Source organism: Bubalus kerabau, chromosome 3 (assembly GCF_029407905.1).
Source record: "Bubalus kerabau isolate K-KA32 ecotype Philippines breed swamp buffalo chromosome 3, PCC_UOA_SB_1v2, whole genome shotgun sequence".
NCBI classification, from domain to species: domain Eukaryota; kingdom Metazoa; phylum Chordata; class Mammalia; order Artiodactyla; family Bovidae; genus Bubalus; species Bubalus kerabau.
Window position 1 is genome coordinate 174121524 of NC_073626.1, and position 24999 is coordinate 174146522.

At 51.7% G+C, this 24999-nt stretch overlaps 2 protein-coding genes across 2 annotated transcripts; both read left to right on the forward strand.

The window, feature by feature from the left end:
* The first annotated feature begins 2420 nt into the window (after positions 1-2420).
* Positions 2421-6194, forward strand: LOC129647889 (intestinal-type alkaline phosphatase-like). The gene is made up of 11 exons (XM_055574818.1): positions 2421-2594; positions 2673-2789; positions 2904-3019; positions 3211-3385; positions 3465-3637; positions 3928-4062; positions 4151-4223; positions 4326-4460; positions 4551-4742; positions 4970-5086; positions 5216-6194. The coding sequence occupies exons 1-11, from the start codon at positions 2528-2530 to the stop codon at positions 5509-5511; spliced, it is 1596 nt and encodes a 531-aa protein (XP_055430793.1). The 5' UTR covers positions 2421-2527; the 3' UTR covers positions 5512-6194.
* Positions 6195-15651: 9457 nt separating this feature from the next.
* LOC129647345 (intestinal-type alkaline phosphatase-like) lies at positions 15652-18640 on the forward strand. Its single transcript, XM_055574479.1, is given in 11 exon segments — positions 15652-15775; positions 15855-15971; positions 16086-16201; positions 16392-16566; positions 16646-16818; positions 17071-17205; positions 17292-17364; positions 17465-17599; positions 17689-17880; positions 18107-18223; positions 18345-18640. Coding segments are annotated over 11 exon segments (1596 nt in total). The 5' UTR covers positions 15652-15708.
* The last annotated feature ends 6359 nt before the right edge of the window (positions 18641-24999 follow it).

A 24999-nucleotide genomic window follows, 5' to 3' on the forward strand; every position in this document is an offset into this window, starting at 1 on the left:
TGAAGAATTTTCCACAGTTTGTTGTGATCCACACAGTCAAAGGCTTTGACATAGTCAATAAAGCAGAAGTAGATGTTTTTCTGGAATTCTCTTGCTTTTTTTGATGATCCAACAGATGTTGTCAATTTGATCTATGGTTCCTCTGCCTTTTCTAAATCCAGCTTGAACATCTGGAAGTTCTCAGTTCACGTACTGTTGAAGCCTGGCTTGGAGAATTTTGAGCATTACTTTGCTAGTGTGTGAGATGAGTGCAGTTGTGCGGTAGTTTGAACATTCTTTTGCAATACCTTTCTTTGAGATTAGAATGAAAACTGACCTTTTCCCGTCCCGTGGCCACTGCTGAGTTTTCCAAATTTGCTGGCATATTGACTGCAGCACTTTTACAGCATCGTCTTTTAGGACTTGAAATAGCTCAGCTGGAATTCCATCACTTTCACTAGCTTTATTCATAGTGATGCTTTCTAAGGCCCACTTGACTTCGCATTCCAGGATGCCTAGCTCTAGGTGAGTGATCACACCATCATGGTTATCTGGGTCATGAAGATCTTTTTTGTATAGTTCTTCTGTGTATTCTTGCCACCTCTTCTTAATATCTTCTGCTTCTGTTGGGTCAATAATTAAGTTAGTAATGGCATCCAACCATCTCATCCTCTGTTACACCCTTTCTTCTCTCCTCAATCTTTCCCAGCATCAAGGTCTTTTCCAACGAATTGGCTCTTCAAAAGAGGCGGCCAAAGCATTGGAGCTTCAGATTCATCATCAGTCAGTCCAGTGAATATTCAGGGTTGATTTCCTTTAGAATTGACTGGTTTGATCTCCTTACAGCCAAGAGACTTTCAAGAGTTTTCTTCAGCACCACAGTTAGAAAGCATCAGTTCTTTGATGTTCAGCTTTCTTTATGGTCCAAATCTCACATTCATACATGACTACTGGAAAAACCACAGCTTTGACTTGATGAACCTTTGTGGGCAAAGTGATGTCTCTGCTTTTTAATATGCTGTCTAGGTTAGTCACGACTTCCCTGGTGGCTCAGATGGTAAAACATCTGCCTACAATGCGGGAGACCCAGGTTCAATCCCTGGGTTGGGAAGATCTCCTGGAGGAGGCAATGGCAACCCACTCCAGTATACTTGCCTGGAGAATCCCATGGATGGAGGAGCCTGGCAGGCTACAGAACATGGGGTCGCAAAGAGTCGGACACGACTGAGCAACTTCACTCACTCAGGTTAGTCACGGCATTTCTTCCAAGGAGCTAGCATTATTTAATTTTGTGAGTGCAGTCAACCAACTACAGTGATTTAAAAGCCCAAGAAAATAAAATCTGTCACTGTTTCCACTTTTCCCTCACCTATTTGCCAAGATGGGACCGGATGCCATGATCTTAGTTTTTTGAAGGCTGAGTTTTAAGCTAACTTTTTCACTCTCCTCTTTCACCTTCATCAAGAGGCTCTTTAATTCCTCTTCACTGTCTGCCATTAGGGTGGTATCATCTGCGAATCTGGGGTTGTTGATATTTCTCCCAGCAATCGATTCCAGCTTGTGAGTCATCCAGTCTGGCATTATGCATGATATACTCTGCATAGAAGTTAAATAGGCAGAGTGACAATATACAGCCTTGATGTACTCCTTTCCCAATTTAGAATCAGTCTGGTGTTCCCTGTCCAGTTCTAACTGTTGCTTCTTGTCCTGCATATAGGTTTCTTGGGAAACAGGTAAGGTGGCCTGGTACAGCCACACTTTAAAATTTTTCCACAATGTGTTGTGATCCACAGAGTCAAAGGCTTTAGCATAGTCAATGAAACAGAAGTAAGACATTTTTCTGGAATTCCCTTGTTTGTCTATGACCCAACAGATGTTGGCAATTTAATCACTTGTTCCCCTGCCTTGTCTTAATCCAGCTTGTACTTGTGTGAGTTCTCGGTTCACCCCTGCTAGCCCTTTATAGAAACCTTACACACACACACACACACAAACAGCCCAGTGCCCAGTCCAATATCTCCCTGTCTCCGGGCCTCAGGGCAACAGGAAAGCAAACACAGGCCCTGGCCCCGTTGCGTGCTTCCAACCCCACCTCCCTCAGCACTCAGAACCAAACCAGGCTAAAGCTGATTTTCAAAAACCACAGAACATATGAGGAGAAGAAAAGATGGTTCTCCCACAGGACTTGGCGAGCAGAGGTATGGGAGGAGCTCCTGACAGGACCTTGAAAATGTTCCTCAGGCCAAAGTCAACTGCACCCTAATCCCCACCCCACCCTGAGGAGACCACCTGTGAGGGAGGGACCTGAATCCTCAGGACCCCTGCTGGCTCAGCCACACCCACCACGTTCCTCTGGCAACAGGTCTCAAACTCATATGGCAGGTAAGGGGCAGGGTGTGGCCACCTGGGGCTCTGGGAGGGACACGGAGACTTTTATAGCAGGGATTTAAGCCCAGGCAGCCAGTGCTGCAGCGGGTCCCTGGTGTCCCAGCCTTGCCCGAGACCTGGCCTCCCCAGTCCCATCCTGACCCTCCGCCATCACACAGCCATGCAGGGGGCCTGTGTGCTGCTGCTTCTGGGCCTGTGGCTACAGCTCTCCCTCGGCCTTGTCCCAGGTAACCGGGTGACTCCTGGCACCCTACTCACAGTGGGTGGCTCCAGGCTGACCTGACCTCCACTCCCCCCTTGAGCAGTTGAGGAGGAAGACCCCGCCTTCTGGAACCGCCAGGCAGCCCAGGCTCTTGATGTGGCTAAGAAGCTGCAGCCCATCCAGACAGCCGCCAAGAATGTCATCCTCTTCTTGGGCGATGGTGAGTGCGCTAGGCCGGTCCACCTCCTGTCCCCCCACAACCCTGGAGCCCTGGGCTGCCGGCTGACCCAGGCTGGCCCCAGGGACTCAGACCTCACACAGTGTGTACCTTCAGGGATGGGGGTTTCCACGGTGACAGCCGCTCGGATCCTAAAGGGGCAGATGGCTGGCAAGCCGGGACCTGAGACACCCCTGGCCATGGACCAGTTCCCATACCTGGCTCTGTCCAAGGTAAGGGCCAAGTGGCCTCAGGGTGGTCTACACCAGAGGAGTGGGTGTGGGCCTAGGGAACAGTGTAGGAGGGAAAGCCCCAGGAGGGTTGAGGGCTGAGATAGGGGCTGGGGGCTGTAAGGATGGGCCCAGGGCCTGGGTCAGGCGCTGGATGTCTACCCCAGCAGAGCTAAAGGCGTCTCTGCCCCCAGACATACAACGTGGACAGAGATGTGCCCGACAGCGCAGGCACGACCACTGCCTACCTGTGTGGGGTCAAGACCCGTATGAAGGTTATCGGTGTAAGTGCAGCCGCCCAATTTAATCAGTGTAACACGACATATGGGAACGAGGTCACGTCTGTGATGAACCGGGCCAAGAAAGCAGGTGGGCTTGGGCGTCAGCTTCCTGGGCAGGGATGGGCTCAGAGACCTTGGTGGCCCACTGTGACCTCTGCCACCCTCAGGGAAGTCAGTGGGAGTGGTGACCACCACCACGGTGCAGCACGCCTCCCCAGCCGGGGCCTACGCACACACGGTGAATCGAAACTGGTATTCTGATGCTAATATGCCTGCCGAGGCCAAGAGGGAGGGCTGCCAGGACATTGCCACACAGATGGTCTACAACATGGACATTGACGTGAGTTGTGACATGAGGGGCTAAGGGCGGGGCTGGGAAGAAGGGGTGGGACACACACCTGACAGTCTAGGTAACCCACAGCCCTGGGGCCTTGGGAGGTCTCTGTATGTTTGCAGGCAGTATTGTTGGCAGAGGTTGGGGTGGGGTGGGAGTGGGGCACGATGTAAGAACTTGAAGTGGGGACAGGCCTTTCTCACAGACCTGGTGGGTAAAGAGTCTAGGGGTTCTGTGTAAGAGGAGCAAATGGCCAGCCAGGACCCAAACCCACCTGCCTTAATCTCTGGTCCCAGGTGATCCTGGGTGGAGGCCGAAAGTACATGTTTCCTGAGGGAACCCCAGACCCTGAATACCCAGAAAATAGCAGACAGAACGGAGTCCGGAAGGACAAGCGGAATCTGGTGCAGGAGTGGCAGGCCAAGCACCAGGTGATGGGGGCTCATGGGTGCGGGGGGTACAGCGGGACCAGGCCTGGCGTGTCGGGCTATGGGCTGAGGCCTGGTTCTGCCCTCCCAGGGAGCCCAGTATGTGTGGAACCGCACGGCGCTCCTTCAGGCGGCCAATGACTCCAGTGTAACACACCTCATGGGTAACAACGCCACCCACCCCCACTGTCCTCCCCAGGAAGGGTGCCACGGGCCCCCCACCCCATCCCCAGCTTGCAGGTCACCACTGGTCCCATTTCCCACAGGCCTCTTTGAGCCAGGAGATATGACCTATGACATCCACCGAGACCACATCAAGGACCCATCCCTGGAGGAGATGACGGAGGCAGCCGTGCGTGTGCTGAGCAGAAACCCTCAGGGCTTCTTCCTCTTCGTGGAGGGTAAGTGGCAGCTCCTTGCAGATCAGAGGGAAAGGTGTGGCACTCAGGGTGGCTTTTGCATCACACACCTTCCACATGACGTTCTTGCAGGAGGCCGCATTGACCACGGTCACCATGAAAGCATAGCTTATCGGGCACTGACCGAGGCGGTCATGTTCGACAATGCCATCGCCAAGGCTAGCCAGCTCACCAGTGAAGCAAACACACTGACCCTTGTCACCGCCGACCACTCCCATGTCTTCACTTTCGGTGGCTACCCACTTCGTGGGACCTCCATTTTTGGTAAGCCAGGGAGAGTGGCAAGTTCTTGTCTGAGTTACATTGCACAAAGTGCTCTTGAGTCAGCTCCCTTATCTGCAAAGTGGAGTAATATTAATAAAAGCAGCTGCCCTGCCTGGCTCTGGTAAGGATTAAACCAGTGAACAAACAAGAGGTGCCTGAGCTCAGCACGCAGGAGGCACCCCAAAGGATCGGGTCAGTGTGATCACGGGGTCCCCTCTTCCCTGCAGGGCTGGCCGATGGCAAGGCCAAAGATGGCAAGTCCTATACCACCCTCCTCTATGGCAACGGCCCGGGGCACCGGCTGGTCATGGGCTCACGACCTGATGTGAATGAAAAGGAGAGCAGTGAGTGCAGTGGGTGGGCTCTGGGGAGCAAGGTGGGGGCGGGTGGGAGGAGGGGAAGACCCTACTCTGGAACTCCTGGGAGGGGGAGGCCGCCTCCCTGCTTGCCCTGAATCCCCTCCCTCCTCTCAGTGGACCCCGAGTACCGGCAGCAATCTGCAGTGCCCCTATGGGGTGAGACCCACGCCGGTGAGGATGTGGCAGTGTTTGCACGAGGCCCGTGGGCACACCTGGTGCACGGCGTGCAGGAGCAGACCTTCGTGGCGCATGTCATGGCCTTTGCTGCCTGCGTGGAGCCCTACACCACCGACTGCCACCCTCACCCCCATAGTGGTCCCTCGGACACTGCCCACCAGGCTGCCTGCCCATCCTCACTGGCACTGCTGGCCGGGGCCCTGCTGCTGCTGCTGGTGCCCACCCTACACTGACCCCACCCACCCGGGCCTCAGGGCCTCTCCCCACCCCCAACCTTAGTGGACCCTGGAAGCTGAAACCCTGACTTTCCTGTGAGAGCCACAGTCCTCAGTGCCCCCACCTCGGTAGCCTCAGATTTTATTGGAGCTGCCCCAGACCCCAGGAAAGGTAGGGCCTCAGACCACCCAGTCTCTTCTCCCCACCCAACAGCCCTGCCTGAGGACCAGGCTGGCACCAGAGGTGTCCCCCAGGGAACCGGGACCTACCTAGACCCCCACTGGGGGCTTCCAGGAGGCATAGCTTCTGGTTGCGTGACTTCCAGGAGGCGTGGCTCCAGGAGGTGTGGTTTCTGAGAGGGCATGGCTCCCGGGGAGCTGTGGCTTCCCGTCCTCCTGGAACCCACGCTGTGGGCACCTCGCCGGCCAAGGAGACGTCTGGGGCCAGGAGCGCCGGGGGACCCTGGACACACAGTCCTCAGAGGCCCCTCCTAGGAACCCAGCAGTACCATTACAGAGAGGAGACAGCGACACAGAGAAGACGACACTCGTCCCAGGTCCCTCAGCTGCTGTGAGGGTGCCCCAGTGCCCCTTCCAGGCTGTGGGATCCCAGGGGAAGCGGGGAAGCTGGGGGTGGGGACACAGGCCCCGCACACCTGGGAGGGAGGAAGCAGCCCTCAAATAAACTGTTTCAAATGTGATATGGGAGTATATGTGTGGGACGAGAATCCCTTAGCAGGTGGGGGCACAGTGTGTGTGTTGGGGGGGAGCGGGGGTGTGATTCACATCAGGAGGTCAGGGAGGGGCTGATGAGGGGCTGACACTGAGCAAAGGCCAAAGGCGGTGAGGGCGGGAGCTCCTCAGGACAGAGCAATGCTGAGGGCTCTGAGGGAGTGTGAGCAGGGCCAGGTGAGACCAGCTGCGGTACCAAGTTGGGGCTTTCCCCTCCCCGAAGCCAGGCTTTCACCTTCTCTGAAAACAGGAAATTCCCGAGCCCCAGTGCTCACCCCTCCTACCTCCCTGCCTGACGCCCAGGTGGTCATCTGGTGGCTTGTCACCTCCTTGGTCCTGTGAGGTCCACTAGATGCAGCCCTCAAAAGATAGAGACCAATATAAACTTGTGTTTGCTTCTTGCTTCCCAGCTCCTGGGCGGAGAGGGGTACATTCCTACCACTCCCTACAGGGCTTAGTTCAGTTCAGTTCAGTCGCTCAGTCGTGTCCGACCCTTTGCAACCCCATGAATCGCAGCACACCAGACCTCCCTGTCCATCACCAACTCCCGGAGTTTACTCAGACTCACATCCATCGAGTCAGTGATGCCATCCAGCCATCTCATCCTCTGTCGTCCCCTTCTCCTCCTGCCCCCAAACCCTCCCAGCATCAGAGTCTTTTCCAATGAGTCAACTCTTCGCATGAGGTGGCCAAAGTACTGGAGTTTCAGCTTTAACATCATTCCCTCCAAAGAAATCCCAGGGCTGATCTCCTTCAGAATGGACTGGTTGGATCTCCTTGCAGTCCAAGGGACTCTCAAGAGTCTTCTCCAACACCACAATTCAAAAGCATCAATTCTTCTCCGCTCAGCTTTCCTCACAGTTAAATTCTCACATCCATACATGACCACTGGAAAAACCATAGCCTTGACTAGATGGACCTTTGTTGGCAAGGTAATGTCTCTGCTTTTGAATATGCTATCTAGGTTGGTCATAACTTTCGTTCCAAGGAGTAAGCATCTTTTAATTTCATGGCTGCGGTCACCATCTGCAGTGATTTTGGAGCCCCTAAAAATAGTCTGACACTGTTTCCACTGTTTTCCCATCTATTTCCCATGAAGTGATGGGACCAGATGCCATGATCTTCGTTTTCTGAATGTTGAGTTTTAAGCCAACTTTTTCACTCTCCTCTTTCACCTTCATTGAGAGGCTTTTTAGTTCCTCTTCACTTTCTGCCATAAGGGTGGTGTCATCTGCATATCTGAGGTTATTGATATTTCTCCCGGCAATCTTGATTCCAGCCTGTGCTTCTTCCAGCCCAGCATTTCTCATGATGTACTCTGCATATAAGTTAAATAAGGGCTCAGTTCAGTTTATTCATTTAGTCATGTCCGAGTCTTTGCAACCCCATGGGCTGCAGCATGCCAGACTTCCCTGTCCATCACCAACTCATCACCATCACCAACTCAGCTTGCTCAAACTCATGTCCATCGAGTCAGTGATGCCATCCAGCCATCTCATCTTCTGTCGTCCCCTTCTCCTCCTGCCTTCAATCTTTCCCAGCGTCAGGGTTGGAGGCAAAAACAGGAAGTGGGGAGGAGGTCCAGGGAACTCTTCTTCCTAGAAAGGGACCCTCCATTTATGCGAAGTGCTGGGCTTGGGGGCAGGAGTGGTGGTAGTGATTTAGTCGGTAAGTCGTGTCCAGCTCTTGCAACCCTGTAGCCCGCCAGATTCCCTTGTCCATGGAATTTCCCAGGCCAGAATACCTGAGTGGGTTTCCCACAGGATCTTTAATCCAGGGATCAAACCCAGGTCTCCTACATTAAAAGCGCATTCTTTACTGACTGAACCACTAGGGAAGCTCCCCCCACCAGTCGGAGGGCCTTTCTGTTCCCAGCTGCTGTCCTACTCCCCCTGAGGTTAGAATTCTCACTGGATCCTGCAGGGGACAACCTGAGAGTGGGTGGTGGGATGCAAGCAGAAGACATCTCCCCATGGATCAGCTGGGCTTCCCTTGTAGCTCAATTGGTAAAGAATCTGCATGCAATGCAGGAGACCTGCATTCGATTCCTGGGTTGGGAAGATCCCCTGGAGAAGGAAATGGCAACCCACTCCAGTATTCTTGCCTGGAGAATCCCATGGACAGGGAAGCCTGGCAGGCTACAGTCCATGGAGTTGCAAAGAGTTAGACATAACTAAACCACCACCACCACCTATCAGCTGGTGCTGAGGTGGCCTTATCATTGCCCAGCCAGTGGCCATGCCTATGTCAGTGTGAAAACTTTGTCTCACCTCTTGTTCAGTGTGCAGCCAATAGACACCACCAACCCACACCAACCCAAACATGTGAGAAGTAAGGTTTTATTATGATTAGCAGAAAGTAAGAACCCTGGATCTCTCCCAAAGCAGTGTCTCCTTGAACAGAAAAACTGGGGGAATTTTTTTTATTTTTATTTTTATTTTTTTTTCACTTTTAGAGTTTATTTTATTGAAGTATAGTTGATTACAATGCTGTGTTAATTTCTGCTGTGAAGCAAAGTGATTCAGTCTATATATATATATATATATGAATATATAATGTATAATTCAGTTATATATATATACATACATATACATTCTTTCATATTCTTTTCCATTATGGTTTATCACAGGATATTGAATATAATTGCCTGTGCTATATAATAGGACCTTGTTGTTTATCAGTTCTATATATAATAGTTTGCCCATGCTACTCCCAAACTCACAATTCATCCCTCATCCAAATAATAATATATTAACGCACTATTGGAATATCCAGTCTAATATTATGATATAGCTCTCCTCTTATTTAGTTCTTTGCTCAGAATTATCTGTAATTTTTAGCTTATAAGTTTTCCATATCCATCATTACATTTATTTATAAGTATTTTGTGTTTTCATTTTTTTAATGAATTTTTTAAAATCTTTTAAAATAAATATTTGTTTTTAATTGATGATTGGCTTACAATATTGGTTTGATTTCTGTCATACATCAACATCCCTCCTTCTTGAATCTCCCTCCCAACTCCTACCCATTCCCACCCCTCTAGGTTATTACAGAGCCCCAGTTTGAGTCCCCTGAGTCATACAGCAAATTCCCATTTAAGTCAAAGGGAGTTTTAGGCATATTCATGAGGGGCTTCAGCAGAGGAGAATTCAGCATAGGATTGGAGCAAGTTCTATAGTTAGTTAGCTGGACAGTCGTGTCCAGCTCTTTGTGACCCCATGGACTGTAGCCATCAGGCTCCTCTGTCCATGGAATTCTCCAGGCATGAATAGTGGAGTGGGTTGTCATTTCCTTCTCCAGGGGATCTTCCCAACTCAGGGATTGAACCCAGGTCTCCAGCATTGCAGGCAGATTCTTTACTGTCTGAGCCACCAGGGAAGCTTCATTGAAATCAAGAGGGTCAAAACCATCATTCCATCCTCCACCTAGTAGGGGCCTTAGGACCAGCAATTCCCCAAGATTTATTTGTGTAAATCCCTTAAAGAGGGATTAGAGCTGCTTTATCTGCACTACTATTTGACTACATTTTTTCCTGCATTCCTTTGTTCTCTTAAGATAAGTAATTACTGAGACCTTTTCAAGGTCAAGCACTGAGCTCAGGCTGAGACTGAAAGTAACTTAAGTCAAACTGGCTTCTCTTATGTCTTAAGCCCTTGGACAGCAAGGAGCAAGGTTTGATACCAGCCAATTCTAAAGGAAAACAACCCTGAATATTCATTGGAAGGACTGATGCTCAGGCTGAAGCTCCAATACTTTGGCAAACCTGTTTCCAAGAGCCGACTTATTGGAAAAGACCCTGATTCTGGGAAAGATTGAGGGCAGGACAAGAAGGGGGTGACAGAGGATGAGATGGTTGGATAGCATCACTGACTCAATGGACATAAGTTTGAGCAACCTCTGGAGATGGTGAAGGACAGGAAAGCCTGGCGTGCTGCAGTCCACGGGGTTTCGAAGAGTCGGATGTGACTGAAAAAAAAAACAATAAATGCCAAGAAAACCATTCCTAGTCTCTTTCTCTGGGGACTCCCTAACTTATCTGCTTACACCTACACGGGGCATCATGCTGGGGGCTAAGACAGGGCCCAGAGAGCCCAGGGTGGTAAATGGGGACACTGGTGGAGGGTGCTGGGCTGCAGATGAGATGCCACAGGACTAGGCCTTCTTCCCAGAGAACAGAGAGACCGGGACAACCGTCCCCCACACAGCAGGCTCCATGGCGCTGGCCATCCCCTGGCCCAGGCATCTATAACCCCGGAGTGCAGGACCAGAGGTGTTATCTCTTACTGCAGAGCAGAAGCCATGCTGTCTGCTGCCTGGTCATCCCTGGGCCCCAGGGGAGGGAGCCTGACAGCCTCTCATCTCACTCAGGTGACTCAGGCCCAGGGGAGAGAGGGGGGCCAGGTGCTCTGGTGGGAACTTGGACAAACATTTTTATTTGCTGCAGTGACATGTGATTTGTATTTGGTCTCAGGCCCTGCCCAGGCCCAGGACAAAATTCACAAGAAATCAAGCAGGAGCATAGATGATGATCACTTAATGTCATTGTAAGAACATTCAAAGACACTTTAGGAATTTCCCTGGTGATCCCAGTTGTTAAGAATACTTCTGCCTATGCTAGGAACCTGGGATCAGTTATCTGGTCCAAGAAGTTCCCGCATGCTGCAGGGCAACTAAGGCTTTGTGCCACAATTACTGAGCCAGTGCTCTAGAGCCTGCTAGTCAAAACCACTGAGCCCACATACTCCAGAGCCTGTGCTCTGCAACAAGAGAAGTCACCACAATGAGAAGCCCTCACATCACAGCTGGAGAGTAGCCCTTGCTCAGCAACAAAGACTCAGTACAATGAAAATAAATACATTTTTTAAAAAGAAGAAACTTTATACTCCACACCTATCAGAAGGGCTAAAATTTAAAAATGTTCAAAAAAAAAAACAAAAAACAGGGTCAACACCAAATGATGGTATGACTGGAGAGATGCTGAATCCCTCATACATTGCTGATGGGAATGCAAAATGGTGTGGACACTGCAAAATGGTTTGGCAGTTCCCTTTTTTTTTTGAGTGGGGGTCAGGATCAGGGGGAGATATCCTAAAAAAAAATCAAAAACAAAAATTAAACATGCAACAACCACGAAAGTGAAGTGAAAGTTGCTCAGCCATGTCTGACTCTTTGCGACCCCATGGACTATACAGTACACAGAATTCTCTAGGCCAGAATACTGGAGTGGGTAGCCATTCCCTTCTCCAGGGGATCTTCCCAACCCAGGGATTAAACCCAGGTCTCCCACATTGCAGGCAGATTCTTTACCAGCTGAGCCACAAGGGAAGCTCAAGAAGACTGTAGTGGGTAGCTTATCCCTTCTCCAGAGGATCTTCCCGATCCAGGAATCAAACCAGGGTCTTCTGCATTGCAGGTGGATTCTTTACCAACTTAGTTATGAGGGAAGCAATTGCACTCCTGGGGGCTTACCCAGAGAAACTGAATGCAATGAAATGCTCACACAGAAACCCATTCATGAAGATGTGTGGCTGTTTTCCTTTTTCTCTTTGGGCCTTGCTGTACAACTTGCAGGATCTTAGTTCCCTGTCCAAGAATCGAACCAAGACCCACAGCAGGGGTAGTGCCCCTTCCTAACCCCAGGACCACCAGGGAATTCCCACAGCAGCTTTATTTATAACAGCCAAACCTGGAATCGGCCCAGAGGTCCTTCCACACGTGAACAGTTAAGCATGGCCTAGGCTCCACTCCATCGCAGACACAAGCCCTCCTCCAGTAAATGCCCAGGGAATTAGGCTGAGTGGGGGGAAAAGCCATTCCCAAAGATTGGGTGATTCTATTCCTGTAACTTATTTGAATTGACAGGGTTTCGGGGTTTTGTTTTTTTTTTTTTTGGTTGCACCATGCAGCATGCAGGATCTTAGTTCCCAGGCCAGGTATGGAACACCCACTGCCAGCAGTGAAAGTGTGGAGTCTTAACCAGTGGACCAAGAGGGAGTCCCTAAAATGACAACATTTTACAAACACAGGAAGCTATTAGGGACAGAGGGCAGGGTGATTATAAAGGGGTCCTAGGGGTTGGAGCTGTTCAGTGTCCTGACTATGGTGTGATTACATGAACCCGCATGTGTGATAGATGGTACAGAACCCACGCACACGCAAGTGAGTGCAGGTAAAACGGCCGACTCTGAACAGAAATGTGAAAATCTGAGTTATACCGTCAGAGAAGATTGGAGAAAGCATGCAAGGGATGTCTGTATTATTTCTTAAAACCACGTGTGAATCTACAGTCATTTCATGTCAAAAATTCAAGTTTAACAAAGGGACTGGGAATTCACTGGACTGAAGACAAATCTAGCAGTAATAAAAATTTAACCTATGGACTGATCAAAAGAATCAATCAGTTAATTAAGGGCCTACCCAGGAGTTAGTTCCTCCTGACCGTTAGCCAAGAATTTTCTGAGCACAGGACTATGAGGGGGACAGAAGCAGCTGTGGAGCGGCTGGCAAAGGCAGGAAGGGTGCCCCCCATCCCCAGCAGGCAGGTCTTCTAAAGCAGGGGTCTCCAAACTTTTCAGCACCAGGGACCAGTTTCCTGGAAGATAAACTTTCCACAAACTGGAAAGAAGGGGAATGGTTTCGGGATGATTCAAGTCCATTACATTTTATTGTGCACTTTATTTCCAATCAAATTCCACCGCTGATCTAACAGGAGGTACCAGTCCTCAGTCTGGAAGGGTTGGGGACCCTTGCTCTAGAGGGTAAGTAGAGGATACCCTGGGTCAGCATGCTGAATGAGTGAACAGCAGGTCAAGGGAGGAAGAGCTCAGAGGCTCTGCCTGAGGGGAGGGCACGCTGGGGAGGGGGCTACCAAGGTCCACTGGGGTGGGCAGGACTGGGAGGAAAGGCTTTTGTTTTTTAATTGTTTTTTTAGACATGTACATACTGCTATTTATCATTTAGTTATTTATTTTTGGCTGTGCTGGATCTTCCTTGTCGCATGGGGTCTTCCTCTACTTGCAATGCAGAGGCTTCTCATTGCGGTGACTTCCCTTGTTGCAGAACACAGGCTCTAGAAGCACAGCTTCAGCAATTGCAGTGCTCGGGTTCTGTAGTTGCAACTCATTGGCTCTCCTGCTTGCAAGCTTCTGTAGCTGCCGCTCAGGGGCTCATGAGTTGTGGCTCCCAGTGACTCCAGTGTTCAGTGATTGTGGCACACAGCCTAAGTACTTGCAGCTCCCAGGCTCTAGAGTGCCAGTTCAGTAGCTGTGGCACCCAAGATTAGTTGCTCCACGCCAAGTGGAATCAACTCACCAGGGATCAAACCCATATCCCCTGCACTGGCAAGCAAATTCTTATCCCCTGGGCCACCAGGGAAGTCTGAAAATTTTCTTAATTCTGACAAAAAGCACAACATAAAAACTACCATCGTGGGACTTTCCTGCAGTGCAGCGGTAAAGATTCCACTGCAGATAGCAATGGCGCCCACCCCAGTGCGCCTGCCTGGAGAAGGCAATGGCGCCCACCCCAGTGCTCCTGCCTGGAGAAGGCAATGGCGCCCACCCCAGTGCTCCTGCCTGGAGAAGGCGATGGCACCCCACTCCAGTGCTCCTGTCTGGAAAACCCCACAGACGGGGGAGCCTGGTGGGCTGCAGTCCATGGGGTGACAAACAGTCAGACACTTACTGAGCGACTTCACTTTCACTTTTCACTTTCATGCATTGGAGAAGGCAATGGCGCCCCACTCCAGTGCTCCTGCCTGGAAAACCCCACAGACAGAGGAGCCTGGGAGGCTGCAGGCCAGGGATGGCAGAGCCTGGTGGGCTGCCGTCTCTGGGGTCGCACAGAGTCGGACACGGCTGAAGCGACTTAGCAGCAGCTGCAGCAGCAGCAGATGGCATAGATTCCACCCATGCTTGGGGAACTAAGATTCAGAATGCTCTGTTGTGCATTAAAGAAAAAAAAAAGAAAAAATTTTAAAGGGAAAAAAAGTTACCATCTTCACCATTTTTATACCCAGACCGTTAATGTTATGTCTATTCATATAGTTGGCCACAGATCTACAGAACTTTGTCATCTTGTAAAACTGAAAGCCTGTATCTTGAACAAGTCCCCAGTCCCCCTCCTTCCAACTCCTGGTGCCACAATCCAACTTCCTGATTCTAATCATTTGACTACTTGGGATCCCTAGTGAAGTAGAACCACACAGTGTTTGTCTTTTTCTGACTGACTTTTTTCACTGAGCATCATGTCCGCAGGTTCATCCATGTTGTAGCAGGTGTGAGACTTACCTTCCTTTTTAAGGCAGCGTAGTATTCCACTGCATAGCTACATCACAATTTGTTGATCCGTTTATCTGCTGTGGATGCTGGACTTGCTTGCACCTCTTGCTACCATGAATAAGGCTGCTAAAATGTGGGTGTGCAAATTCCTCTTCCAGATCTTGATTTCAGTTCTTGGGGATACACACCCAGAAGAGAGATTGTGGGATGGGAGGATTGCTTTTGAACCCAACCTGGGGTTACTGAAAGCTTTTAGCTCCTAGGCTATTCCTGTGAGAGTGTGTGGCCTGTGGAGAGAACAGACTCACCCCTGGCTTCCATCTACCTGTCCAAGGGAACAGAGGTCAACGTCACGTACGGAGCACTAGGCCCACACTTGTCAGCCCTTTACAAGCACCTTATACACAAACAGCGCTGCAGACCCAGCACTTCAGTAACTGAAGACACAGACAAGGCCCCCGCTCTGCTGTCACCTCCAGTCCCATCCTTCTCCACAGCAGAAGCTGGGCCCAGGCTCCCAGGTGCCCCCACTAGCCCAGTGCCCACACCTCCCGCCCAGGTCAAGTCTGGTGAGGAGCTGCGCAGGGGGCAGGGCAGACAGGCCTCCCCATGGATCTCTGCCTCAGGGCGCCAGGGAACTAACCCAGGCCCCTGGCCCAGGCTGTGTGCCTCCAGCCCACCCCCCTCAGCACTGGGAACCAAACCAGGCCAAGGCTGAGTCTCAGAAAACACTGAACACGTGAAGGAAGGAGAGATGGTTCTCCCACAGGACTTGGTGAGCAGAGGGCTAGGAGGAGCCTCAGTCAGGACCTTGAAAACGTTCCTCAGGCCTAAGACATCTGCACCCTAATCCCCACCCCACCCTGAGGAGACAGCTGGGGACCATCCTGTGAGGGAGGGACCATCCTGTGAGGGAGGGACCATCCTGTGAGGGAGGGACCTGCCTCCTCAGGACCCCTGCTGGCTCAGCCACACCCACGACCTCCCCCTGGCAACAGGGCTCAAAGTCATAGGGCAGGTGAGGGGCAGGGTGTGGCCACCCGGGGCATTGGGAGGGACATGGAGGCTTTTACAACCGGCAACCATGACCTCCCCAGATTTAAGGCCAGGCAGCTAGTACTGACCTGGTACCTGGTGTCCCAGTCTTGCCCGAGACCCGGCCTCCCCAGGTCCCATCCTGACCCTCCGCCATCACACAGCCATGCAGGGGGCCTGCGTGCTGCTGCTGCTGGGCCTGCAGCTACAGCTCTCCCTCGGCCTCGTCCCAGGTAACCAGGCAGCTCCCGGCAACCCCTACTCACAGGGGCGGCCCCAGGCTGACCTGACTTCCACTCTCCCCTTGGGCAGTCGAGGAGGAAGACCCCGCCTTCTGGAACCGCCAGGCAGCCCAGGCCCTCGATGTGGCTAAGAAGCTGCAGCCCATCCAGACAGCCGCCAAGAATGTCATCCTCTTCTTGGGCGATGGTGAGTGCGCTAGGCCGGTCCACCTCCTGTCCCCCCACAACCCTGGAGCCCTGGGCTGCCGGCTGACCCAGGCTGGCCCCAGGGACTCAGACCTCACACAGTGTGTACCTTCAGGGATGGGGGTTTCCACGGTGACAGCCACTCAGATCCTAAAGGGGCAGATGGCTGGCAAGCCGGGACCTGAGACACCCCTGGCCATGGACCAGTTCCCATACCTGGCTCTGTCCAAGGTAAGGGCCAAGTGGCCTCAGGGTGGTCTACACCAGAGGGGTGGGTGTGGGCCTAGGGAGCAGGGTAGGAGGGAAAGCCCCAGGAGGGTCTCGGGCTGAGATGGGGCCAGGGGCTGTAAGGATGGGCCCAGGGCCTGGGTCAGGAGCTGGGTGTCTATGCCAGCAGAGCTGAAGGCATCTCTGCCCCCAGACATACAACGTGGACAGAGATGTGCCCGACAGCGCAGGCACGACCACTGCCTACCTGTGTGGGGTCAAGACCCGTATGAAGGTCATCGGTGTAAGTGCAGCCGCCCAATTTAATCAGTGTAACACGACATATGGGAACGAGGTCACGTCTGTGATGAACCGGGCCAAGAAAGCAGGTGGGCTTGGGCGTCAGCGTCCTGGGCAGGGACGGGCTCAGAGACCTCAGTGGCCCACCGTGACCTCTGCCACCCTCAGGGAAGTCAGTGGGAGTGGTGACCACCACCAGGGTGCAGCACGCCTCCCCAGCCGGGGCCTACGTGCACACGGTGAACCGAAACTGGTATTCTGATGCTCAAACGCCTGCCGAGGCCAAGAGGGAGGGCTGCCAGGACATCGCCAAACAGCTGGTCTACAACATGGACATTGACGTGAGTTGTGACATGAGGGGCTAAGGGTGGGGCTGGGAAGAGATGGTGGAACACATGTCCCAGTCCCAGGCAACCCACAGTCTGGGGTCTTGCAGAGTCTCTGTGTGTTTGCCAGAATGGGGGGAGGTAACCACGTAGGAGGTACAGGTGCGGACAGGCCATCCCACAGACCTGGTGGATAGAGTTAGGGGCTGTGTGAAGGCAGAGCCAAGGGCCAGCCCCAAACTCACCTGCCCTAATCTCTGGCCCCAGGTAATCCTGGGTGGAGGCTGAAAGTACATGTTTCCTGAGAGGACCCCAGACCCTGAATACCCAGAAAATAGCAGACAGAACGGAGTCCGGAAGGACAAGCGGAATCTGGTGCAGGAGTGGCAGGCCAAGCACCAGGTGATGGGAGCTCACGGTTGGGGGGTACAGCGGGGCCGGGCCTGGCATGTCGGGCTATGGGCTGAGGCCTGGTTCTGCCCTCCCAGGGAGCCCAGTATGTGTGGAACCGCACGGCGCTCCTTCAGGCGGCCAATGACTCCAGTGTAACACACCTCATGGGTAACCCCACCCACCCCCACTGTCCTCCCCAGGAAGGGTGCCACGGGCCCCCCACCCCCATCCCCAGCTTACAGGTCACCACTGGTCCCATTTCTCACAGGCCTCTTTGAGCCAGAAGACATGGCCTATAACATCGACCGAGACACCACCAAGGACCCATCCTTGGAGGAGATGATGGAGGAGGCCCTGCGAGTGCTGAGCAGAAACCCTTGGGGCTTCTTCCTCTTCGTGGAGGGTGAGTGGCAGCTCCTTGCGGATCAGAGGGGGAAGGGGCGGCACTCAGGGTCGGCTTGGCATCACCCATCTTTCACGACCTTCTTGCAGGAGGCCGCATTGACCATGGACATCATGCAAACATAGCTTATCGGGCGCTGACCGAGGCGGTCATGTTTGACAATGCCATTGCCAAGGCTAACGAGCTCACCAGTGAAGCAGCCACAATGACCCTTGTCACCGCCGACCACTCCCATGTCTTCACTTTCGGTGGCTACCCACTTCGTGGGACCTCCATTTTCGGTAATCCCATGGAGACTGGCAGGTCCTTGCCCAAAATTACCTGGCACAATGTACTCTGAGCCAGTCCCCTTATCTGCCAAGTGGGGGAATATTAATACCAACTGCTCTTCTGAGCTCTGGTGAGGATTAAGTCAGTGAGCAGGCAAGAAGTGCTTGGGCTCAGCAACAGAGGAGGCACCCCAAAGACTGGGGTCAGTGTGATCACGGGGTTCCTTCCACCCTGCAGCGCTGGCTGATGGCAAGGCCAATGACGGTGGATCCTACACCTCCCTCCATTATGGAAATGGCCCTGGATTCCAACTGTACTGGGGCTTACGACCTGATGTGGATGAAACTGAGAGCAGTGAGTGCATTGGGTGGGCCCTCGGGGTGCAGGAGATGGCAAGAGGGGAGAACTCAGGCCTGGAACTCAGGCGAGGTCATGGCCACCTCCTTCCCACCCTGAATCCCCTCCCTCCTGCCAGTGGACCCCAACTACAAGCAGCAAGCTGCAGTGCCCCTATGGAGCGAGACCCACGCCGGTGAGGACGTGGCAGTGTTTGCACGAGGCCCGTGGGCACACCTGGTGCACGGCGTGCAGGAGCAGACCTTTGTGGCACATGTCATGGCCTTTGCTGCCTGCGTGGGGCCCTACACCACGGACTGCCACCCTCAGCCCCCCACCAGCCCCATGGACACTGCCCACCAGGTTGCCTGCCCAACCTTACTGGCACTGCTGGTCGGGGTCCTGCTGCAGCTGCTGGTGCCTGCCCTGCACTGAGCCCCCCACTGGCCCGGGCTTAAGGATCTCCTGATCCCCTGCTTGGAATCTTCAGGGGACCCGAACCACCTGGAAGCTGAGGTTTGACTTTCCTGTAATACCCACAGTCCTCAGTGCCCCCATCTCGGTGGCCTCACATTTTGTGCAGATCCGCCCCAGACCCAAGGAAAGACCAGGGCTCAGACCACTCAGTATTTTCTTCTGACCTAAGAGCCCTGCCTGAGGACCAGGCTGGCACCAGTGGTGTCCCCCAGGGGCCAGGACCTACCAGACCCCAGGTGGGGGCTTCTGGGAGGCGCAGCTTTTGATTACATGGCTTCCGGGGAGCTGTTGCTTCCAGGGAGCTGTGGCTCCCTGTCCTCCTGGAACCCAATCTGTGGGCACCTGGCCAGCCAAGGAGGCGTCTGGGGCCAGGACAGTCTTGGGGCCCTCGACACAGAATCCTCAGCAGCCCCTCCTAGGAACCCAGCGGTACCATTACAGAGAGTAGACAGCGACACAGAGAAGAAGACACTCGTCCCAGGTCCCTCAGCTGCTGTGAGGGTGGCCTCCCTGGTGCCCCTTCCAGGCTGGGGCATCCCAGGAGAAGCGGGGAAGCTGGGGGTGGGGACACAGGCCCTGTCCTCCTGGGAGGAAGGAAGCAGCCCTCAAATAAACTGTACTAAGTGTGATACAGGAGTGATCCATGTGGGAAGAAAAGCCCTTAGATGGGGGCACAGAGTGTGTGTCTGTGTGTGGGGGTGTGATTCACATCAGGAGGTCAGGGAGGGGCTGATGAAGGGCTGACACTGAGCAAAGACCAAAGGTGGTGAGGGCAGGAGCAACGCAGAAGGACAGCAGTGCAGGGGCCCCGAGGGAGTCAGCAGGGCCAGGTGAGGCCAGCGGCTGGACCAAATTGCAGTTTTCCCCTCCCCCCAAAGCCAGGCTTTCACCTTCTCTGAAAACAGAGAGTCTCCAGCCCCAGTGCTCATCCTTCCTACCTCCCTGCCTGATGCCCATGTGGTCATCTGGTGGCTCGTCACCTCCTTGGTCCCATGAGGTCGACGAGATGTGGCCCTCAAGAAAAAGGCCTTCCCTGGTGGCTCAGCTGGTAAAGAATCCTCCTGCAATGTGGGAAACCAGGGTTTGATCCCTGGGTTGGGAAGATCCCCTGGAGAAGGGAAAGGCTATTCACTCCAGGATTCTGGCCTGGAGAATTCCATGGACTGTATAGCCCAAGGGGTTGCAAAGAGTCAGACACGACTGGCTTTCACTACTTTCACTATAAGCTTGTGTTTGCTTCTTGCATGCCAGTTCCTGTGGGGACATTCATACCATTCCTACGGGGCTGGTGGGAGACAGAAATGAGAGGTGGAGATGCGGGCCCAAGGAGCACTTGCCCTAGAAAGAGAGCCTCCATTTCTGCAAAGTTTGGGGAAGGAGTGGGTTGGTTCCAGATCTTCAAAGCCTTTCTGTTCCCAGCTGCTGCCCTGCTCTCATCTGAGTGGCAAGGCTCTCACTACATCTCCAGGGGAACATCCTGAGATTCGGAGGGCAGGAGGAGGGCAGAAGGCATTCCCTCCCCACCCCCATGGATGCCCTGGTGCTGCAAGGAGCTCAGCATTGTCCCCTGCTGACAGTGCCTACAGTGGGGGCTGAGACATGAGAGCCCAGGGTGGCAAATGGGGAAAACGGTGGAGGGTGCTGAGCTCCGGATGAGACCCCACAGGACAAGGCCTTCTTCCCAGAGAACAGGGAGACTGGAACAACCATCCCACACACAGCAGGCTCCATGGAGCTGGCCTGGCCTCCCAGGCATCCATAACCCCGGAGTACAAGACCGGAGGTGCTATCTCTTACTGCAAAGCAGAAGCCATGCTGCCTGCTGCCTGGTTATCCCTGGGCCCCAGGGGAGGGAGTGTAACAGGCTCTCATCTCACTCAGGTGACTCAGGCCCAGAGTGGGGAGCCAGGTGCCCTGGTAGGAACTTGAACAAACACCCTTTGTTTACTGCAAGTGACACATGGTTTGTATTTGGTCTTCAGTCCCGCTCAGGCACAGGAGAAAATTCCTAAGAAACTGAGAAGGATCATAGCTCCTGATCACTTAATGTCATTATAAGAATAATATTCAAAGAAACTTTAGGGACTTCCCTGGTGGTCCAGTGGCTAAGAATCCTTCTGCCAAGGCAGGGAACCTGGATTCAATCTCTCATCCAGGAAGTTCCCACATGCTGCATGGCAACCAAGTCCTAGTCCCACAATGACTGAGCCAGCTCTTGAGAGCCTGTGCTCTGCAACAGGGAGAAGTCACCACAATGAGAAGCCATCCCACTGCAACTAGAAAGGAGTCCCTGATCACCGCAACCACAGAAAGTCCATGCTCAGCAACAAAGACCCAGGGCAGCCAGAGTAAATAAATACTCCATACCTATCAGAATGACTAAAATTAAAAACAGTGGCAACACCAAGTGGTGTGAACAGAGAAAAACTGACTTCCTCATACGTTGTAAGTAGGAATGCAAAGTTGTGCAGCCACTCGACAAAACAGTTTGGCAGGTTTTTTTTTTTTTTCCCGGGGAAGGTGCTATGGGGAGGTGAGATCCTAAAAAAAAAAAACAGCTACACACAGCAACCATACGACCTAGCAATTGCACTCTTGAGCATATACACAAAAAAATGCAATGAAATGGAATGCTCATACCTGTAAGTGAAGATTTGTGCTGTTTTTCTTTTTTCTCTCTCCTTTGGCATTCTTGCACAATTTGCAAGATCTTAGGTCCCTGACCAGGAATTGAACCCAGGCCCACAATAGCAAAAACATCCATTCCTAACCCCGGGACCTCCAGGGAATTCCCACAGCAGCTTTATTTACAACAGCCAAACCTGGAATCCGCCCAGAGGTCCTTCCACATATAAATGGTTAAACACAGCCTAGGGTCCACTCAACCCCATATACAAGGTGTCAACTACTGAGCCTTGTTCCACTAAATCCCCAAAGAATTAGGCTGAGACTTAGGAATTAGGAAAAAAAGACCATTCCCAAAGATTGAGCGATTCCATTCCTGTAACTTACTTGAAATGACAGGGTTTTATTTATTTATTTTTTGGTTGCACCATGTAGCTTGCAGGATCTTACTTAGTTCAAAGGCCAGGTATGGAACATCCACCGCTGGCAGTGGAAGTGTGGAGTCTTAACCAGTGGACCAAGAGGGAGTCCCTAAAACAACATTTTAGGAGCACAGGAAGCTGTTAGGGACAGAGGGCAGGGTGGTTATAAAGGGCCCTGGCGGTTGGAGCTGTTCAGTGTCCTGATTGTGGTGTGTTTACACGAACCCACACATGTGACGGATGGTACAGAATCCACACAAACGCAAGTACGTGCAGGTAAAACGGCTGACCCTGAACAGAAATGTGAAAATCTGTGCGTTATACTGTCAGAGAAGATTGGAAAAAGCATGCAAGAGATGTCTGTATTACTTCTTAAAACCACGTGTGAATCTACAGTCATTTCATGTCAAAAACTCACATTTAACAAAGGGACTGGAATACACTGGACTGAAGATGAATCTTGGAGTAACAAAAATTTAACCTATGGACTGATCAAAAGAATCAATCAATTAATTAAGGGCCTTCCCAGGAGTTAGTTCCTCCTGACCTTTAGCCAAGAATTTTCTGAGCACAGGACTATGTGGGGGACAGAGGCAGCTGTGGGATGGGGGACAGAGGCGGCAATGATGCCCCCCACCCCCAGCAGGCAGGTCCTCTAAAGCAGGGGTCTCCAACCTTTTAGGCACCAGGGACCAGTTTCCTGGAAGATAAACTTTCCACAAACTAGAAAGAAGGGGGATGGTTTTGGGATGATTCAAGTGCATTATATTTTATTGTGCTCTTTATTTCTTATCAAATTCCACCACTGACCTAATGGGAGGTACCAGTCCTCAGTCTGGAAGGGTTTGGGGCCCCTGCTCTAGAGGGTAAGTAAAGGATACCCTGGGTCAGCGTGCTGAATGAGTGAACAGCAGGTCAAGGGAGGAGGAGCCCAGAGGCTCTGCCTGGGGGAAGGGCACGCTGGGGAGGGGGCTACCAAGGTCCACCGGGGTGGGCGGGGCTTGTAGGAAGAAATTTTTTCTTTGGAAAAGAAATGTTTTTTTGACATGTACACATTTCTGTATTTATTTGCCTGCATGCTAAGTCCCTTTAGTGGTGTCCAACTCTTTGCAACCCTATGGACCATAGCCCGCCCCCCACCTCCCCCAGGCTCCTCTTTCCCTGGGATCTCCAGGCAAAAAATACAGGAGGGGGTTGCTATTTCCTCCTCCAGGGGGTCTTCCTGATCCAAGGATCAAACTCATGTCTCTTAGGTCTCCTGCATTGGCAAGTGGGTTCTTTACCGCTAGCACCACCTGGGAATCCCGTTTTTATTTGTATATTATAGGCTGTGCTGTGTCTTCCTTGCTGCACACAGGCTTTCTCTAGTTGCAGGGAGTGGGGCCTACTCTTTAGTTGCGGTGCACAGGCTTCTCATTGCAGTGACTTCTCTTCTTGCAGATCACAGGCTCTAGTGGAGCAAGCTCCATAGTTGTGACTTGCTGGCTTTAGGGCAGGAAAGCATCAGTAATTGCATCACTGGGATGAATTATTTGGGGCTCTGAGGCTCTAGAGGAGCAAGCCTCAGTAATTGTGGAGCACAGCCTAAATAGTTGTGACTCATAGGCACTAGAGTACAGGCTTAGTAGCTGTCTCGCCCAGGTTTAGTTGCTCCAGGGCATGTGGAATCTTCCCGGACCATGGATTGAACCTCCTGGGCACTGGCAGGCGGGTGGATATTATCCACTGTGCCACCAGGCAAGTCCAAAAAAAATTTCTGATTTAAAAAAAAAATGTAAATTTTACCATCTTGGGACTTAACCTGTGGTCCAGGGGTTAAGATTCTCCACTTCCACCATTTAGGGCAGATTCCATCCTTTCTGGAGAAACTAAGATCCTGAATGTCTGGCTATGCAGGAAAAAAATGAAAACTTAAAAAGGGAGAAAAAAATTACTTTCTTCACCATTCTTATGACCCAGTTCAGTAGTGCTGTCTATTCATATAGTTGGCCACAGATCTCCAGAACTTTTTCATCTTGAATACTGAAAGTCTGTATCCGTTAAACAAGTCCCCAGTCCCCTCCTCCCAGTTCCGGGAGGCCACCACCCAATTTTCTATTTCTATGCATTTGACTACTAGAGCTACCTAGTGAAGTAGAATCACATAGCATTTGTCTTTTTTGTGAGTGTTTTTTTTCACTAAGCATCATGTCTACAAGGTTCATCCATGGTGTAGAAAGTGTCAGACTTTCCTTCCTTTCTAAGGTTGCATAATATTCCATTGTATAGCTGTATCACACTTTGTTTATCCATTTGTCCGCTGCGGATGGTTGAGGATGCCTGCACCTCTTGGTTACTGTGAATAATGCTGCTACAAACATGGTGTGCAAATACCTCTTCCAGATCCTGCTTTCAATTCTTGAGGACACACAGCCAGAATTGGGATTGCTAGATGGGAGGAATGCTTTTGAACCTAACCTGGGGTTACTGAAATCTCTTAGCTCCTTATGATGAGCTACACTTGTGAGTGTGTGAATGACCTGTGGAGAGAATAGACTCACCCCTGCCTTCCATCTATCTGTCTAAAGAAGAGGAGGTCAATGTCATGTACTGAGCACTGGACCCACCCCTGCTGGCCCTTTACAGGCACCTAACACACTAACTTTTGACTGAGTGGATCACAATAAACTGTGGAAAATTCTTCAAGAGATGGGAATACCAGACCACCTGACCTGCCTCTTGAGAAATCTGTATGCAGGTCAGGAAGCAACAGTTAGAACTGGACATGGAACAACAGACTGGTTCCAAATAGGAAAAGGAGTATGTCAAGGCTGTATATTGTCACCGTTTATTTAACTTATATGCAGAGTACATCATGAGAAATGCTGGACTGGAAGAAACACAAGCTGGAATCAAGATTGCCGGGAGAAATATCAATAACCTCAGATATGCAGATGACACCACCCTTATAGCAGAAAGTGAAGAGGAACTAAAAAACCGCTTGATGAAAGTGAAAGTGGAGAGTGAAAAAGTTGGCTTAAAACTCAACATTCAGAAAACGAAGATCATGGCATCTGGTCCCGTCACTTCATGGGAAATAGATGGGGAAACAGTGGAAACAGTGTCAGACTTTATTTTTGGGGGCTCCAAAATCACTGCAGATGGTGACTGCAGCCATGAAATTAAAAGATGCTTACTCCTTGGAAGGAAAATTATGACCAACGTAGATAGCATATTCAAAAGCAGAGACATTACTTTGCCAACAAAGGTTCGTCTAGTCAAGGCTATGGT